Source organism: Seriola lalandi, unplaced genomic scaffold (genome assembly GCF_002814215.2).
Source record: "Seriola lalandi dorsalis isolate HSWRI2012SDOR001 ecotype SW California unplaced genomic scaffold, Sedor1 jcf7180002054614, whole genome shotgun sequence".
Taxonomy (NCBI): Eukaryota; Metazoa; Chordata; class Actinopteri; order Carangiformes; family Carangidae; genus Seriola; species Seriola lalandi.
The window spans coordinates 413560-430265 of record NW_019525167.1 but is presented as its reverse complement, the minus strand read 5'-3'; the positions used below and the strand labels follow the sequence as shown (position 1 = coordinate 430265).

Here is a 16706-nt window from a genome sequence, read left to right as displayed (position 1 = left end):
TTGTTGTTTAAAAGGTCATACTTAAAAAGAATAAAGTTACTTGACAATAAAGTTTTTAATTAACGAAAGATTATGATATCCTCACAATGTTGAGTCTGAGTCAGTTTTGTTCTCATAAAATGATGTGCTGTTTGTATAAACTTACCATCTACAAAAAATAACAACACTACAAAAATAATTTTAATAATTTTCCAAAAATATGTGTAATGAGATTAAGTCATTATATCACAAAACGGAAATTAAAATCTACAAAATTAAAATCTTTTATGAAATTAAGGAAGATTTACCAAAAAGTCGTAATTATTGTAAAAAATATATATATATATATATATATAAAAAAAAAGAGATTAGAATAAAGCTGTAATGTCATGATTATTTTATTAATAGAATATATTATTACATTTATATTTGGAGTTTTTCTCTCAATGTTGTGACTTTTGTTTTCATATTAGAATAGAAAATAGTTTCGTATGTGACATGTAAAGGTAAAACAGCTCTTTCACTGTTTTCAAACCAAACAGAGTTAAAATGAAAGTTTCAACAGTTTCAGCACCACGGACAGAGACGTGAGGCGGCTCATCGTCTCTGGTTACCGTGGTAACACTCAGAAGGTGTGGAGAGCAGCAGGATGATGAAACATATTTTCAGTTTATGTGACATTGTTGAGTCATTCACTTCATTGTCCTGTTAACACACGACATCAGCATCGAGTGCAGAGGAAGCAGTGAGACCTGAGGAGCAGGCGGCTGTTAGCTGTTAGCTGTTAGCGCTCACACAACTATATCAAAATGACAGAAGAAGAGCGATGGAAGTTAAGATAAGACGATAAAAACCAGTCGACCTACAGCCACTCAGGACGGGATGATGCAGTGTTAGCGTGAGTGTGTGTAAATAGATATACACGTGTGTGTGTGTGTGTGTGTGTGTGTGTTTAGCAGCGACAATAAAGAAACCGCCCAAACTTCATCATCATCATCATCTTTATGGATCCTTCAGGCGTCTTTTAAAGTAAACAGAGATATTAGAAAAATCCATCTGATCAGACATGAGAGAAACACACACACACAAACACACAAACACACACACATGATGAAATCCTGTACACCTGAACATGCATAGGCTCACATGCACATTTAATGGATTTGAAAACAAGTCGTAAAATAAAAACTCATAACGTTGAGAGAAAAAACATTTTAGAAAAAATGATTGTGACTAATTATAAATAATTTACTGGTAAAACAATGTTTGTTTGTTTGTTTTTGTTGAGAACAAGAATTTTCACATGAACACACTCGCTTGTTTTCTGTGTTTTTGTGAGGACTAGGGGCTGATCGGGACTCGATTACTGATACAGGTTTAAATTATACTAAATTATACGTGCACTTACTCAGTTACTATTAAATGTCTTGTCTTACTTTTATTCCTGTCTTTATAAATTGCACTTTTTGCTGCTAATTTCATTGTACGCTGCTCTGTGTGATGACTGAGTTGAATTAACACACTATATTTATTGCCTTGAATATTATACAGCACTTTGTTAAATATGCTTGACTGGAGTAACGTTAATATCATCTGAGTGCGATTAAAAGGTCTTTAAAGTGTCAATATGTTCTGACCTTTTGCTTTTTACAAACAATAATCAATACACATGACTGATTGATAACCCCAGACCTGCTCTTCATCCTGTCCCAAAGTTTGATTTTACTCCTTCACTATGAATAAAATGAGCAGCTGAGACGTTTTTCTCTCCGCAGATTTCTGCTCCAGCCTGAAGATCACCGACCAGTCCAACCAGAAGATCGGCTGCACCATCTTCTGTGAGAAGCTGGAGGACCATCCCAAAATCTTTCAAATCGGAGACATCGTCCGCATGCACAGAGTCAAGGTGCGGCCCGGCTTACTGACTGGTTCTTTTAATAACCACGTCCACTGTTTCCAAATTCAGCTTTGACCTGTTTATTTTGTGGTTTATTTTGTGAACGTAGGAACTAAAGCTGAAGCGGTGAGTGATGAATGATCCCACGTCTCTCTCTCTCTCTCTCTCTCTCTCTCTCCTCAGACTCAGTTCTTCAACGACTCCATGACGCTGGTCAACACCTTCGGTTTCTCTGTGGTGACGTTTGACGGGGCAGTGGGCGGAGCCATGGAGCCGCGGACCTCCAGCCGCTCCTTCCACTTTGACCAGGAGGTCCGCCGGACTGTGGAGGAGCTGCGATCGTGGTCAGCAAGCCAGACTATCCTCCCCCCGGTTCCCACAATCCTTTTGTCCGCCGTTCAGCCCAAAGCTTACTTCGACCTGACCTGCCAGCTGCTGGCCAAAGCCCCCATCGACACTACCTGCACCCTGCTGAGGGTAAGACACCTGGAGCGAAGTCAGAGGACAGGCTCAGAGCCTCCTCTCTTCTGATTGGCTCACCGACCTGTTGTTACTAGAGCTCCAGAGAGAAGCCTGAGAGAGGAGATGAAACTACACTGAGATGCTTTTTGGTTCTTAAAACCACAAATATATCTTTTTATGGATCAACACTTCAAAATAAAACACAGAAGAAGAAGAAAATATGGAGCTTTAAGAAAAGATTGCAGCTCCTGCGATTGGGATTTGGCAAGTTTATTAATTGCTCAGCCTTAAAGTAAAGTAGTTATATGGTGTTTTTTCCCTCTGGATCATGGAGCTGTCTGCCTTCAGACTTCATCTGTCTCGCGGTAAATCTCCTTTGCAGTCTGGTGGCCTCAGTGGGAGGAGGTCTCATGTCTCTGTCTCTTGATCTCGAGCTGTTTTACCTGCCACCTCGGTTTTGCGAACAGAAAATGAGGCTGTAAGTGACGGCCGGTTTCCTGCCAGCGAGGCCGATAGAGGAGATAAATTTGAACAGGATTTGGCAGAGAGCGCTGGTCTGCTGCCAGTCTGCTCTCGCTGATTTCTAAAGCTGCGCTGAGCTGTGACGGCCTGTTGTTACACGGCAGCCACACAACAGACTAGGACACCATGTTGTCTGCAGTTTGTGGATGAAGAATAGATTTTTTTTTTTATGACTCTCCTTAAGCTCCTGAGATCATCATCAACCGAGAGTTCGTGAGACGTTCCCTGTTCTCAGCTGCTTTACTGAGCATCGGCTGAATTTAACTTAAATAAATCTGTCTTTTATAACTTTGTAAAACAAAAAAAGACATTTGAAGGCGTCATCTTGGACTTTGGGAACTGATCTTAACCTTTGACCCTGGCGCAACATTTTATAGAGTAAATAATTAAACAAGAGTCTCATTCTCGTCAACGTGATATCTCAGTGATGCCTTGAGGAAATTTCTTCAAGTTTGGTACAAATGTTCACTTGGACTTAAGATGAGCCATAAGTCACAAATTCATACGCTAGTTATGACACAGTTTAATTCAAATGTCTTTAAGGATAAAATGAGGAAGAAATGACAATGAACTTCACTATGACATCATAATGTTTTGCAAACACACTTCTGGTTATTCAGTGCTGTAACTAAGGAGGGAGAGACTGTGACCATGTTTCCTGCAGCTCGTCTGGTTGGTGCTCGTCAGCATGTGTTTTTAGGTTTAGGAACATATGGAACAAGACCAGAGAAATTCAGTGTTTGAAAATATATATATTTGTGTTTCTCAGGTGTGGGACGGGACCAGGTGTCCTCGCACTCTGTTGAACGTCATCGTCGAGCCAGACGCCACGGAGGGACCGACCTCCTTCTCCAAGGAGAAAGAGAAGCTCATCGCCAACGTCCTCGTCTACGACAACCACGTGGAGGTCGCCAGGGAGCTGAAGGTCAGAGCTCGCTGACGACAATGAAATCCAGAAAATGATTTATCACCGAACTACAGCTTAAAATCACGTCTGTAATTCTCAGTCATAACTTGAAAGTAATAGGATAACAGCTAATGCAAGATGACTTTTAATTTTGCCAATTTATATATTTAATTAACTTTAAAAAAAGCTTAGACTCATGATACACTTTTTATCAACACACAGACCAGAGCTGCTTCTTTAGCAGCATGGTTCACAGTGTGTGCACCCACAGTTTTGATGGGCAATATAATAACAATGATAATAATAACAAACTTTATTTCTATAGCACTTTTCGAAGTGTTTCACAAACATATAAAAAAAACTGTGGTGCAGTCATGATATAGAGATAAAAGGCAATGAAATAAAACCAATAAAATCATAATACAAACAGAAACTCAATTAAAATTTGGCCGTTGATATTCCAGAAGTTCGGCCACATAGAACAAACACCAGACGTGTTTTAAATATCCAGATAATAAAGGTGCATTTGAACAGAAATAAAACACAAACATTATGATCCAACAAAAGTATTTTATTAAAGACAAGCAGAGGATAATATAATATAATATAATATAAGTTTGTATTTAAGTTGTGTTGGCAATGTATTTTATAAGTCACACTACATCAGATTGTAGCTCCTAGAAAACAAGTACACTTTATTTAAATCTACAAATCCTAAGGTCAGACTTTATGGTCATGGAGAATCCTGCGTTGTGACAGGAGAGAACAGTGTCTCTGGCGTTTGTCGACCTCGTGCGGCGCGGCGTCGCTTTCCCGCCTCCGTGTTAACGTTAAACATTTATTTCACTCTCTGTTCTACAAAACAAACCGGTTTGTTCTCTGCCGCTCGGAGGGCCTCGGGCTCACCTCACATCACACTCCGCACAATAATCACTGTGCATTTTTAAAAACCATCTCCATCTCACTCCCTCCTCCTCCTCCTCCTCCTCCTCCTCCTCCTCCTCCTCCTCTTCTTCTTCGTTCTTTGGGAAGTGAGACTGCAGCTTTGATCCTCTTTGCCTCTCAGATGTTCCTATCAGTGCTGCAGACAGGGACTCATTAACTTCCAGCTGTGGAGCTCTGACACTCGTGACCTGTTCCTTCTTTTTAGTTTAGGAGTTTTACATTTTATTTTGTCGTCATTTAACACCAGCTGTGACCAGACACAAGAACAAACAGACGTGTGCAGTGGTTTACAAGATGAATCTTAAAGGATACTTCAACTTACTCCTCACCTGACCCTGCGTTTTGTCGTCTTATCCATCATTTTTATTAGTAATATTAACTCTACATCTGTAAGAGCATTTTCAAATCTGTTGTTTGCTCTGGAAGATCTTAGTGGACGAGTTATTAAGTCGTTGCCTTGGTTCAGTTTTGTTTTCACACAAAAGGAAATTCTTGCAAATTCTAGCAAAAGTGTGTGTTTGTTTGTTTTTTTTTTACATCCGAGCACAGCTGCTGTGTTCAGATCTGTCTAGATGAACCGTACCAAAAGGGGATATGAACCAGAGTCCAATTAAATCGGACTGAACACAACAAGCTAAGAAGAAATCTGACAGGTCAAGAAACACAAGCAGTGAGTCAGATACTCGGTGTTATTGTTTTTGGTAGAAGAAATGGACAGCATGACTGAAATAAGATGAGATACATGTTCGATAAACCCGCAACTGTGTTTGTGTGTGTGTGTGTGCGTGCAGATATTTGTGTTGGTCAGGAGTCACTGTGTGCGTCCACTGTGATTCAGATTGACTCAGCTTCTGTTAGATTGGATGTAAAACCAGACAAATCCACCCAAGTCGTTTTCAAATGATTCCTCCCAGTGTGTGTGTGTGTGTGTGTGTGTGTGTGTGTGTGTGTGTGTGTGTGTGTGTGTGTGTGTGTGTGTTTGAGAGAGAGAGAGAGAGACAGACTGACTGTAGCGGAGAAGCACATCCATCTTTATTCACGTCTCTGAGACATAAATTACACTGCGTCAGTCACAAAGTCACATTGAATTACACGACTAATCACACACACACACACACACACACACACACAGTTCTGTTGAGCATATAAAATCCTGAATACATAGTTTTAGGACAATTCACACTAACCCCAGTGTAAAGGTGCTTCTCACCGTCCAGTCACGTTGAACAGGTGTATTTAACTTCCACTGAGGCTTGGAAAGATGAATGTCAAACTTTTTGTCTTTTTTTGAACTACAACTCAAGCTCACATTTTTTTTCCCTCTTCCTTAACCTGCTTAAGTGTAAACCCCACAGGCAGATGTTCATATCCACCTGTTTTCATATATTGAGGCCATTTTCTGCAAGTTAGGCATCATATTCCCATCATCTCAACGGTTTTTAGATTGATTTCCTTCCCTCCAGGCAATCATTGGTGTCACTTCATTTCTGTTAAAAATCCGCTTGTAGAAACTTGAAACTTGCTGCAGAGAGAAAATTCATCCCAGTCTGTGTTTATTCGGCTTTCCTGTCATTAGTTTGTTATAATTGCACTGTAATACACATGTGGAAAAGGCTCCCAGTTGTTTAAAGTGAAACTGTCTGCATATCCAGATACTGTTAGTGACAACTGAGAAAAAGTTTTTTGGGGTTTCTGTTGAACTGAGTCTTTAATGCGCTAAAACACGTAAAGCCACGTCATCATATCGCCGCTATGCAGATGACACTCAACTATACCTGTCGTTCCCGCCACGGTCTGTTGGATCTCGGCTTGTCGCTCTGACATTTCCACACGGATGAAGCAACGCCACCTTCAACTAAAACCTCTCTAAAATTGAACTCGTAGTCCTCCCCACCGATCAGTTTCTCCATCACCATGTTAATATCAGAATTGCCTCTTCATCTCTTACCCCAACCACCAATATTTGATGACCAGCTGTCCTTCTCTGACCGTGTTGCATCTGTTTTCCGGTTGTGCTCTGCCCTATACAACATAAGAAAAATCTTGCCTTACCTGACTCAGTGCGCCACCCAACTCTTGGCCCAGGCCCATGGTTATAGCTCCTCTCGACTACTGCAACGCCCTTCTGGTGGGCCTCCCTTAACGGACAGTGAAACCGTTGCAAATGTCCCTCTCTGTCTTCAAGAATCTCTTGAAGACTCATCTCTTCCAAGAGCACCTCCACTCCTAACACCTCTAACACCCTTACATGTCTAACTATCACTTACTTCTTTAAATTGATCTCCTTGCATTTATTGAATAGATGTAGTGCTTAGTACTCAAACCAGGTCTCCTGCAGCACTGAAGCTTTTGTGTTGTCCCTCACTTGTAAGTCGCTTTGGATAGAAGCATCAAACGAGTGAATGTAAATGTAAATCCTAAATCCTAAGTCCTAAATAGTGCAGCAGCCACAGCTGGATAGCCACAGGAAGCAGGTTCCAAACACCATTACACAACAGGAATGCACAGTTAGATTAAAAGGAGTCTTTATTTTATTTTGTTCTATCTCCAACAACTGTAGCACAAAGGGAAAGTGGATCACCATAAACCAACACACTGAGCAAAACACTGTTTGGAGACTTGCATATTAGTTTAAGAGGCCACTACAACTAACAGTAATAACAAATAAGTAGCTCGCAATCCACCCACCACAGCACTCATTAATTACAACAAATAGATCAGATGGAAGCAGAAGCAAAACAAATCAAAATAGTCACTTTATAAATCAAACCATGGAGAGAAAATTAAACCAACAACAGCTTTGATAATCAGTTAATGGTAAAAGTCGTTGCCCTGCTGGATCAAGCTTTAGAATAAACTGAATATCCTTTGGTTTTGGGCTGTTGGCTGGACGAAGCAACTCACAGTACGACAAACACTTGCAGCTTAGAAAACTCTTCAAACAGCTGGAAACGTTCGCCCTCATGTACCACCAAGTCCACTTAGAGCAGTGATGGTGATTGCTGAGCACCTCACGCACAGTGTGCTGATGTTTGGGGTTCAAACCCAGCAAAGAACTTTTGTTTCCTGTTAGTGCCTGTTATTACTTGAACAGACCAGAACAACACTTGATCAACATCTGTTCCACCTGGTTCCATGCAAACCCAACATTATTGTCAGTCTCATTAGTAGGTTCATTTTTTCTTTTTTCTTTTTTCTTTTTAGATGATTTCAAAGTTTCCAATACTGAAATTTTTTCCAATCTCAACTCCTTCTTTTTAAGTACTAGAAAAAGAGCAGTATGATTGAATGAGTCTCTTACAAGCATCAGTTTCTCAAATAACCGTCTTTATAAATGTCCCCTCCAGTGCAAAAGCTCTTTTCATTCAAATGAAATAAAATTATTTCTAAAATTCTCACAGCTCAAAACATCCTTTCTTTCCCTTTTTTAATGTTACCCTTGGTGTCTAAGACCTCGGGTCTTTTGTCCTTTTCTTTTTTCTATGTTGGTAATCAGTATGGAGTGGCCCCGTGGAGCTGTACCCACAAAGCAGAGCTGGCAGGAAACCGGTAGCTCATTTGTCCTTTTCAGTTTTTCCCTACAAGGACGTCCATCCTGTAATAATCACAAATAACTCTGCTGTAACAGGAGAAATGACTGAATTACAGCTATGGAAACCACATTTCCTGACCTCCCGCTGCAGAGCTAATCCCACACAGCGTCAGCCACTGTTTGACTTTACACACAGGACTGAATATGTTTAAAGATAAATGAGTTTGCATTGACCTCTGAGTAGTTTCAGTGCCTTTCAGTTGTTTCTTTACTTTGTTCTGATACATCTGTTAAGCCAGAGTTGACTGGAGGGCCACATCGCTCCTGCCAGACTTATTTTCTGTTGTTAAAGAACTTTTATTGTAACCTTGACTTTTAACATCACTTATAACAGCCCTGGACGTTTACGGATGTTTGTGAGCTGGAGATTTGGTGTTTTTCGCTTCAGCTCAGCCTCTCAGCAGAATTTCTGTTCAAGTTTTCAAATGTTTCTCTTTGTCTTTTTCAATGCAGAGCTACCAGATGCTCAGAGGTACATAACTCTGTGAGCTTAAGGCCTCAGTAGCAGTGTATGTTGCAGTCAACAGCTGGGTATTGAACTTTGGTACTTTTATGGACAAACCAAATTGGTTTGATACTATCGAGGATTGAAAAATGCCTCGTCATTCAATACCAAATTTTGATACCTAAGGACTAAATGAGTAGTAAAATATATTTTAGGGCTGCAACTAATGATTATTTTCACTTTCTACTAATCTGTTTTTCTTGAATTGATTAATTAACTGCATTTTATGTCTCTAAAATGTCAGAAAATAGAGAAAAAAAGCCTGTCACAGTGAATCCACGGTGACGCCTTCAGGTGTCATGTTTTATCCGACCAACAGTCCAAAATCCAAAGATTCAGTTTAAAATGATATGACAGAGAAAAGCTGCAAATCTTCACATTGGAAAAACTGGAAGCAGAGAATGAATGCTTGATAGTTTTGCTTGATGGTTTTGCTTGATGAGTCACTCTATTGATCAATTGCTCAATGAATAACCACAAATATGAGGGTCCCGTTGGAACGCACAGTCCAGTGAACCCAAAGATACACAGCAGGGTTCTTTTAAGTCTGCTGAACTGACGCAATGCTGTTCATTTGGTAACAAAATTCTGATGAGTGATGGAGCAGGCGAGCGCTCCACAGGAGGAAATCTGAGAGGTTCGCAGAACAACAAGGAGTCACAACAACCTTCAACGTAAAAAGTTACAGTGGATGATTTGTGTCTCATAAATAGCAAAATCAAAGAGAAAAACGCTGGTGAGATGTAAGTTTTTCTTTTCTTATATTAATAGCTGAGTTTAATGTTTTGAAGTTGTTCAGAACAGACAGTGGGAGCTGCTTCTTCCTGTGGAGAATTCATCAGTGGATTTACACTTTTTAATGGTGATAGAAAATGACTGTTTAGTATTTGCTTCATTTACCAATCATTTGCCGAAGTGAAGTTAATTTCTTCTCATTAATTGTCTTAATTATCGTTGTGTGAAGCGATCATCTGTCAGCGGTTGTTATAGAGTCGGTTAAACGTGGAGCGGAGTCTGTTATAGTATTTTCACGGTGTGAACAGCTCTCCACTTCTGTCCTCGTGACGCACGTCTGCACTCGACCCTGGAGGCGTTAAAGAGCTCTTCACAATCAGACAGAGCCGGTTCATTACTCAAACCACCTTTAACCACATCTAAACGTTGTAAATACACTTCAACACGTTATTTAACTTGAAACAACAGCCGAGGAAATGAATCTGAAGTGTTGAATGAGATCATCTGGAGGTCACTGGTTTAAATGCAGCTCAGTGAAATGTTACAGGCCGACCGAAAAAATATCATGAGCTTGACCCGAAGCCTCAGAGCTGGAGGAAAGTTTTCTGTAAAGTCTATTTACATTCAAGATCCACCTGCCTTGTCTCCATGTTATCTTGTGTAGTACCTGGAATGGGAAGGTCCACCCACTCATTTCAAAACGATCTCCATCCAGACGACTGTTTTAGCTCGGTATCAGAAACAATCAATACATACAATTTGGGCCGATGTAACCCAAATTCAGTCCTCTGAGAAATCTGGTCTGGGACCTTTGTTGTTACCAATGTTCGGCCCTGATTATCTGGAGGTGTGAGGCGTTCGCAGATCCGCTCTTATATCTCCCGAACTACTCGCAGGATCATCAGAGCTGCCCCCAATAACATCAAACAGGTTTGATATTTAGTCATGACTATCTTTACATCATTACTTTCACAGCTGACGGTGTTGCCAAGCAACAGTAAACCTTCTACGCCTTGAGGCTAACCTTAGCTAGCATACAGCTGTTGACACACATTAAGGCTGACAGTTAAACTCTCACCTCAAGTTTTCGCTGAAGAATAGACAACCTGTGTCGACAGTGTGTCCCCAACCATTTTCTCATCCAGACTCGTTTAGTCTTCTGCTTTTGTTTTTCTTCACTGCACCTGGGTCACACTCTCCCTCTCTCAACTGCATCTGAGCCTGTGGGAAACACTGCGGCGGCAGAATCTGGTCTCGTTGGACTGATCACACCTCTGTATTTACAGTCGTTTATCTGCGTCCCGATAAGCTTGGTGTGAACTGAGACATTGATAACAAAAGAGAGGCAGAACCTGATAAAAGGAGATAAAAAAAACACCGTGTGATTGAGGTGCTAGTGAGAGATTGTCTTTTTCTGTATGAAGACACCGTCAGATGTGTGAGAACTCACAGCTGAGGTGTAAAAATTAAATTAGGATCGGGTTAAATTTAGATTCTGTTGCTGCTCCTAAACACAGAGCAGTTTTGAAATAAAATGTCTTTGCTCATGTTGTGTAAACTGATAATTGTGGAGGAGTGAGTTTGTGTTTTGGTGCCTACAGTACCACAGTAAACAGTTTCCCTGATTCCCAGTCTATTTGCTTGTGATATACAGGATAATGTAACATTTTCAGGTGTCTAAACAGAAAAGGTTGGGAACCATCGTATCAGACCAAAATATATCGGTGAAATCCGTCACCTTACCAGGTATTTCATTCCCCCGAAGTACAAGGCAGTGTCACCTTAGCTTCACACTGAAACATGCCAGTTTTATGAATCCATTAGTTACACATAGAACTACAAAGACTTTAGCTTTTGTTTTTGTGAATCTGAAAATGAACACACCGATGTTATGAAGGCTGTTAAATATTAGCATTTTTAGCTATGTGTATTGTGTGTTATTATCCAAAGAGCTAACATGCTAAATGCTATGTTGTGACACACTAGATTTCAGCATATTAATGTATTATCATGGTAACCAATCAGAAGAGAGGAGGGCGGGGCTTTGGGGTGTGGCTGAGAGCGGTGTCTGCTTTGTTGTGACATCACAAAGTTCCAGAAGTCCTGACGGCTGGTTTTAAGGCTCAGTTTCTGAATACAGGCTGTGTGCATTTCTCTGTGGACTGAGGCTTTGATACTTTCACAGTATTAATATAGACTCACTCATTTTATATAATATGGGAACTTTAAGTCCTTACGAAATAAACTTCTCACAATGGCTCTGATTTGTTGTTGGAGCTATATGATCACATTTGGCTGACATGGTCACTTCAGCGCTAAACTGAACTCTAAATGGGGGAAAAAGAATCAATTCAAAACACTTATCTTAAAAAAAGCCCAGAATGCTGCATTGTGGGTAAAAAAAAGTCACTTTGATTGGAGTTGTTTTTGACAAGCGTCAGTCAATTCACCTCACACTCAAACACTGTGACACACACTGAGAGCCTTTCCACCAAAGAAGTGTTTGAATAGGAATACTTCCCCCAATTACCGAGCTCCTCTGCTGAATCATCGGTGATATTGTGTGAAATCAACTGAGGCGTTTCTGTGAGAAGAAGGCCATTAGGAGAGAAAGGAGCCCATTATGATGAAAGGAGAAGCCGAGAACAAGAGGGCGAGGTGGAGGAGAAGGAGAAGGAGAAGGGCGGCAGTGTGTGTGTGTGTGTGTGTGTGTGTGTGTGTGTGTGTGTGTGTGTGTGTGTGTTGCTTCTTACATCATTGATTCCTTTAGTGAAAACACACACGGATGATAAAGCATTTATTTGAATGGTACTTGTTTAAGAAAGGAAGAAACCTTATGTCAGTCTGTCATTCCTACTCCACCTTCATCTGCAGAAACACATAAATCTGCCTGTATGAGGAGAGGAAGAGCATGTAGATTATACCACACTGCGCTCGAGGGCTCTATGCATACGAATACAATTTGTGCATCTCCTTGTTTGTACGTGATACTTTTGTATCGATGGTTTCATTTGAGTCACAGAAATAAGCTGCTGTATCTTCTAGTAAAACCTAACCTAAATGTCCTTATCTCGGCATGCAGACTGTGTAGACCCAATGTTAATGACAAAGCTGAACCCACTTCACACGTGTGAACTTGTTCGCCTTTGCTGAAACCCCATATGAAGTGCAGGACTTCTTCTCCCTGCAGGTCATTTTCTTGTTTGCTGATACCTTTCAACATCTGACGGTCTCCTTCAGTTGTCACTCAGCGCGTCTGTACAACCTGCAGCATGCCGCGGAAAAGTCAGATATTAAAACTCTGCCCGTTGGCTCAGTTTAGTTACTGTAGCCACATGCGCTCGATATCGAATGATGTAAACAAACCCCATTTTCTTTACCTGACAACAGCTTCTTGCTGCTCTGTGACATAAGTCGGTGCTATGTTTTGAATCGTGGACTGTAAATAAAGATGGACGTAGCCTCCGTGACGTCACCCATAGGTTTCTGAAGAGTGTTTTTTCTTTTTTTTAGCTCAGAATGAGTTGCTCCACCGTTGTCATCTTGGCAGTGCCTGACTCCGCCCCCGTAACTCCCAGCCAATCCAAAAATGGGCAAAGAGGTGGGGCGTGTGTGGAGCTGAGACTTCTGTTCATGCCGGCTCATCCACCTGTCACTCAAAGCAACCACACCCTCAGTTATATATAACTTTAAACCTTAATAATAACCTGTACAGTCAAGATAAAGCAAGTTAAACAGGACAACCACCAGACAATAAATCCATGGAATTTTTACAACATTATTCTGCAGTTTTCATCAACACAACCACCAACGTGAGCTCAGAAAACCACACGGCCACCTACTTCTTCCTTGGTGTGTGTGTTTTATAATCTGTGTGGCCCTTATGGGGAGTCAGCGAACACATCATCTAATGAAACAGTATGATGCGACACCTAGAGGCTCGGCTGGATGATACAGACAACTACAGTACATTTTCTGACCGTCGAACTGGAAATTAATTGATAATCAATGAATCATTGACATCCTTTTTAGTGTTCAGTGTTAGCTCCACTGCTGGTACGATGAATTCTGAATTCAGCAACATCGGCCCTTAAACTTTAAACTTTGATGAACTCGTCACTTTTCGTGCATTTCTTCCTCTCGCCTGTGTTCGCCCCCGCACTGTCTCTCTAACTCTATCTGTCTTTCCCAATCCACTTGTCCATCTCTCAGTTTTAGTTTTTCCTGACTCCACCATTCTTCATTTTTCCGTTTATCTTCCCCGTTCTCCCTCTTGCAATCCTCCCTTCTGTCTTAGCAGAATCTGAGGCCCAGATGTTTACCTGCCTCTCCACTCGCCACACTTCCTTTTCCTTCTGATTCTGCTTGTAGTCTGAATCCTTGTGGGGCAGATGGATATGGCAAAAACTATAATTATCGATATGTACATTTAATACCATTAATGAGGAAGGAAACACAAACTTTGTTTATGAGTGAACGCCACAGGCGTCCTTTTAATTGAAGCTCGGGGGGGTATATTCAGTTTAGGATGGAATCCTAAATAAACCAAACAATAGTTTGTTACAGCTGAAATCTGAGCCATTTCTAAATCACGGATGTTTTGTGATAAGCGTTCGCCAAAATCTATCTCTCCTCAGATTCGCTCAATTTTATGTTTCCAAACACGTGTTGTTTTTATTCTCCTGTTTTTTGCCCCTGCACGTGTCGGCTACATAACCTCATTGCTGTAGCCTAATAGAGCGAGTGTGCAGATGAGGTTTGACCCAAATGCAGAACAGATACATTTGATTATCGAGATTGTCTTATCTCCCAGCCCCAGTGTTCAGGAATATCTGTGAATCTGCTTCATACTGAGTCACTCTCAGGCTGCAGTAAATGTGAAGTTAGTGTTGAGAGGTTTGGTCTCTGACACAACACATACAGTTTAGTGGAAATATGGTCGAGCAGATCCTGTTGATATAAAGGTTATAATCCAAACGCTTCAACAAGGTTTTGACAGACGGTTAGATCTTCCCTCTGTAAATAAAACGGAAAATAAAACCCACAATCCACAGCCTCTGCTTCCTGAAACCAATTTGTCTTTATTAAATCTCCATTAGGTCCTTTTTATAGTCTCATTGTTGCTGATTCATATTTTTATTGGACAGAAGTATTTCTTCTTGTTACAAGCCTGTAATGCATTCAGGTTTAATTCCTCCGCCATCGAGGTCGGAAGGAAGCGGTGCGTTGATTTTATTATTGTATCCCACTTTAGTGCTTTGAGATGAGATAGCTTCTACAGCCACACAGGCTACTCTTATCTCTCGGGATGGGGGTGGGGGGGTAAATGTCAGCTGTGATTAATCCAAACCTCTCTGCTTCCACTGTCAGTGTGAAGGCAGTCAACCCTGCCGCCGCAGTGATGGCGGTGTTGCTTCAAGACACCAACTTTATCTATATTCCGCAGAGTCAAACGGGCAAAGGTTGGTTTTCATCCAAATAAGAAATTAAAATGTGGAGATCCTCAGCCAAAGGTTTGAGAATAATATCTGAAGTGTTAATGCTCAGACAAAAGTGAAGCGAGGAGCGTTCCCTCTCTGTCTTCAAGAATCTCCTGAAGACTCGTCTCTCCCGAGCGCACCCCCTCTCCGAACTCCTCTAACACCGCAACATACCCAAAGAGCTCTTGCTATGCACTTTCTGTGCAATTCTTCACCTGATCTCTTCTGGCACTCACTGAATAGATGTAGCACTTAGCCCATACACCAAGGTCTCCTGCAGCACCGGAGCTTTAGTGATGTCCCTCACTCGTAAGTTGCTTTGGATAAAACCGTCTGCCAAATGAGAAAATGTGAAATGTAAAAGTAAAGTTGAACTGTGCATATCAACCATTATCTTTCTTTGGATACTGTGTATCTCCAGTATAACATAAGCATGAACAACCACTTGTCAGGGCTTCGTGTCCATGTCCAGAGTGGAAGGTTTGGATCAGCCGTTAAGTTCAGTACTAGATGTTTTGTTTTTTATTTAATGGCCACATCCTGAATCATTGTGGAGAAAGTTTGAGCCATTAATTGTTTTTGTTCACATCGTCCTTGTGATCTCCTCGGTCTGCGTTCAGCTCCGACAGCTTCCGCTCATTATCTCATTTTTAGCACTCACGGTTGACCAAGTGCACATTTCCATGTCAGTGAATGTTTTCTGTTTAGTGAGCACAGCTATGAGAGAAAATGCCCCCCCCCCCCGAAAAAACCACAGACCGCAACAGAAACGCTGCTTCTCCTGGCGCTGGGGAAGGCAGCAGAACGTCGCTCGAACAACCGAGAGTTCACATCCACATTCAGTCTGACGCTTCATTACACGGCTCTCGTCTGTCTTCATTTCATGTTCAGATCGTTTATTTAGATGATACATCTTTGGACAGATTTATCTCTGTGTGAGTGGGTGTAATGTCTAATCTGAGGAGCAAAGTTAAAAAAAATGTTTTAAAAAGCTTTTATTTTCCACCATTTTCCTGTGTCAGTCTGTTCTTTTGGCTCTTTGTCAACCTTTGGAGCAGGAGAACGAATGTTACGTTCATGTAGAATAAAATGCTTCAAGCCTGATCACCATTTTGAATAATAAAAGCAAGCTGTTGAAGATTTTTCAGCGTTGAGAGGGTCTGGATTTCCCTGGCAGAAATCTGACTTCACGGCGGTCCTCTCAGATCGCCTCAACCTCCTTCAATTATTCATGAAGGAGCCAGAAAACTACACAACACAGAACCTCTCTGAACAGTAAATAAACTAGCGGTTAAGTGACATCGTGTATTGGTGAACAAACAGACATCATAGTAAATCCCTCTACGCAAACAGATTGTCTCAGTATTGAAGTGATGTCTTCTGGTTTTATTTAATCAGAAAGTCTCTGAGATTAAGATTTTTTTTTTTTTTCCCAAAGAGCTCTGAGAACAAACTACACATCTACGGCATTGTAACAAGACAGTTCAGTCACGCAAAGCACCCGTCACCAATTACTGCTGTCACAAGTATTAATGAAAATGTCAGTGAGTAACCAGCTTAAAAGTCTCTCTGAGGAGTGAGTGTCTCTAATTTCCATTCGCTGTGGCGAAGATCCATGATACTGGAAACCAGTCATCCCCAGTTTAGTACCAGCTGGTATGAGGAACTTTTAAAACCTGCCT

General features: G+C 41.1%; 1 protein-coding gene across 3 annotated transcripts in view; it reads left to right on the top strand.

Moving 5' to 3' along the window:
- pot1 (protection of telomeres 1 homolog) overlaps positions 1 to 16706 on the top strand; it is a 59793-nt gene that overhangs the window by 27494 nt on the left and 15593 nt on the right. For all 3 annotated transcript variants that reach the window (XM_023419955.2, XM_023419954.2, XM_087177605.1), the window contains exons 8-10: positions 1755 to 1885; positions 2060 to 2353; positions 3630 to 3785. In XM_023419955.2, the coding sequence (XP_023275723.1) occupies positions 1755 to 1885; positions 2060 to 2353; positions 3630 to 3785 (581 nt within the window). The remainder of the gene's footprint in view (positions 1 to 1754; positions 1886 to 2059; positions 2354 to 3629; positions 3786 to 16706) is intronic.